Source organism: Pundamilia nyererei, unplaced genomic scaffold, assembly GCF_000239375.1.
Source record: "Pundamilia nyererei isolate P.nyererei 1_Seehausen unplaced genomic scaffold, PunNye1.0 scaffold00055, whole genome shotgun sequence".
Lineage (NCBI taxonomy): Eukaryota > Metazoa > Chordata > Actinopteri > Cichliformes > Cichlidae > Pundamilia > Pundamilia nyererei.
This window is the reverse complement of record NW_005187456.1, coordinates 3,200,983-3,203,015: the sequence shown is the minus strand read 5'-3', so window position 1 is coordinate 3,203,015 and position 2,033 is coordinate 3,200,983. Positions and strand designations below refer to the sequence as shown.

The following is a 2,033-nucleotide window of genomic DNA, read 5'->3' as shown; positions in this document are numbered from 1 at the left end:
GGGAAGTCAGAAAGTTTCGAGAGCTATTGTTTGTTTTGGTCTTTTCACTGGATTTGCTCTCAGTAAGTCAATAACATTCACTCATCCTCTAAAGATCACTTGAAGTTTTGTGCAGCGTCTTCTCTATCAGAGCGCTGCTCCTCTGATCCACGGCGTGTATTCAGTCATGAATGAATGAAGCAGATTTCACAGGGGAGAAGACTTGAGGGTGCAAAACCTGCCAACTGACTTTATGCCCTTTGGCTCAATGCTGGTGTAGACTGTCTGAATAGCAGGTGTGAAAACCACCTGGTGTGTGTGTGTGTCTTTTTTTAATGTGCTTTCATTCCTCTCCTCTCGCTGCTTTTCTCACTTCTTTTTGACTTGAAAGAAAATCAAGGCCACAGATGTCACACTTAACTGCTGATGGTTGTGACAGTCTGGTTATATTACAGTCATTCATTCTTTAATCGGCTCCATCAGATATTAGAACATCCTCATCCAAATCTATAATTACTAATGTTTTCTTGACAGTCCCGTTTACACAGGAATCTTTTACCCATCCGACATTAGAGGATTTTGGCAAAGGACCATGAGAGGTAAGAAGGGAGGCAAAATGTGAAAAACAAACATGTCCGCCTTTTTCTCACCGAGATGCAGTCATCGTGCTCAGATCAGTCTGAGGAAGAAGGACAGAGGGCAGGACTAAAGCTGAATTCTCTGCTGGTCAGGTAAGACAACATGGATCCACACACGACAACATTTCTCTTCTTTATAGACACGCGCAGTCGGCTGTGATGTGAATATTTCTTAAACAATATGCAATAATCCCGTGGAAATTGTACCTGCTTTTGAGATGGCATTCATGAGACGTCTTTTGTGTTTTGTCTCTCAGCATGCATGCTCCGTACGTGTCAGCGCTGCTCTTTCTTCTGCTGCTGAGCTTCCTGCCTCCTGCAGGTGTGTCTGCAGCTCGTATAATGCATTACACATCAGTGGACCTGCTATTGTGACTCGTAGATATTCTGAGATGAGAGACGAGGTGTGAAATGTGCGCTCACACTGCCGTCTGCTTTCAGAGGGGAGCGAGGCGGCTGGCAGGAGGGAGGAGAGGGAGAAGCGAAGCGTGCCGTACTGGGGCCTGTGGTCATCTGACTTTTTCGGATGGTTGGAGGAGCTGCGAGCCCAGGCGGCCGATAATGGGATGCTGGACTTGGCTCGCACCTTCTGGGCTCACTTCCCCATCAGCAGCGAGCTGGGCTATGACCGTCCCGAGCCTGAGACTGAGGCTGAGGAGTGAGATGAAGGGTACAGATGGAAAACTGAAAGATGTTAGTACAGGAAGAAGTTACCTGTATTACCTGTTTAGATGTTTACTGGAAAAAATCATCACATATGATGATAATCATTGTTATTAGAGTTTCTTACATGCTTTAACCTGTTAGCAGTCGGACGTACCGCCCACGGTACATTGGATGGTTTAGGGGACTAATTGTAAATTTGTAGGACTGCTAAGGGGTTAAACATTGCAAAAAAACCAAAACAATGTCAATATGCATTTTATCTAAACATGTTTACAACAGGGAGATATAATGTGGAATTATATAAGTAGATGTAAACTTGGAGCATCTTACTTTAGCTTCTTTACTCTGTCTGTATTACACTGGCACATGGTCGAGGTTATCCCACCTCTTGCTCACTGACACCTGGGATACGCTGCAGTCATTAAAAAATAAAGCACAAAGAGTGAAATAAATTTAGAGCAAATTGCAGCAGCACAGCTTTGTTTGTGCTTCCTTTTCTTCCCATTTGTGCCGTGGAGTAAATCACTCAAACTGTATGTAAAGTACCTGAAAACCAAATCACTCCAATAACATCACATTATCAGTCACGGGAACTATTTTAGTGCAAAATGAGCACTTTTACTTTTTGCTGGTTTGAGTATATTTTGTACGTGCTGACAGTTTAGCTCAGTAAATGCAAAAACACAGTGAGAGGTGGAGACTGCTGACTGTGCAGTTGCTTCACTCCAACAGAGCACCTCTGGGGTGTCG

General features: G+C 44.0%; 1 protein-coding gene across 1 annotated transcript; it reads left to right on the top strand.

Moving 5' to 3' along the window:
• The first annotated feature begins 633 nt into the window (after positions 1–633).
• On the top strand, positions 634–1,318 carry otos2 (otospiralin 2). Its single transcript, XM_005733913.1, has 3 exons — positions 634–710; positions 875–939; positions 1,059–1,318. The coding sequence occupies exons 1-3, from the start codon at positions 634–636 to the stop codon at positions 1,277–1,279; spliced, it is 363 nt and encodes a 120-aa protein (XP_005733970.1). The 3' UTR covers positions 1,280–1,318.
• Positions 1,319–2,033: the final 715 nt, after the last annotated feature.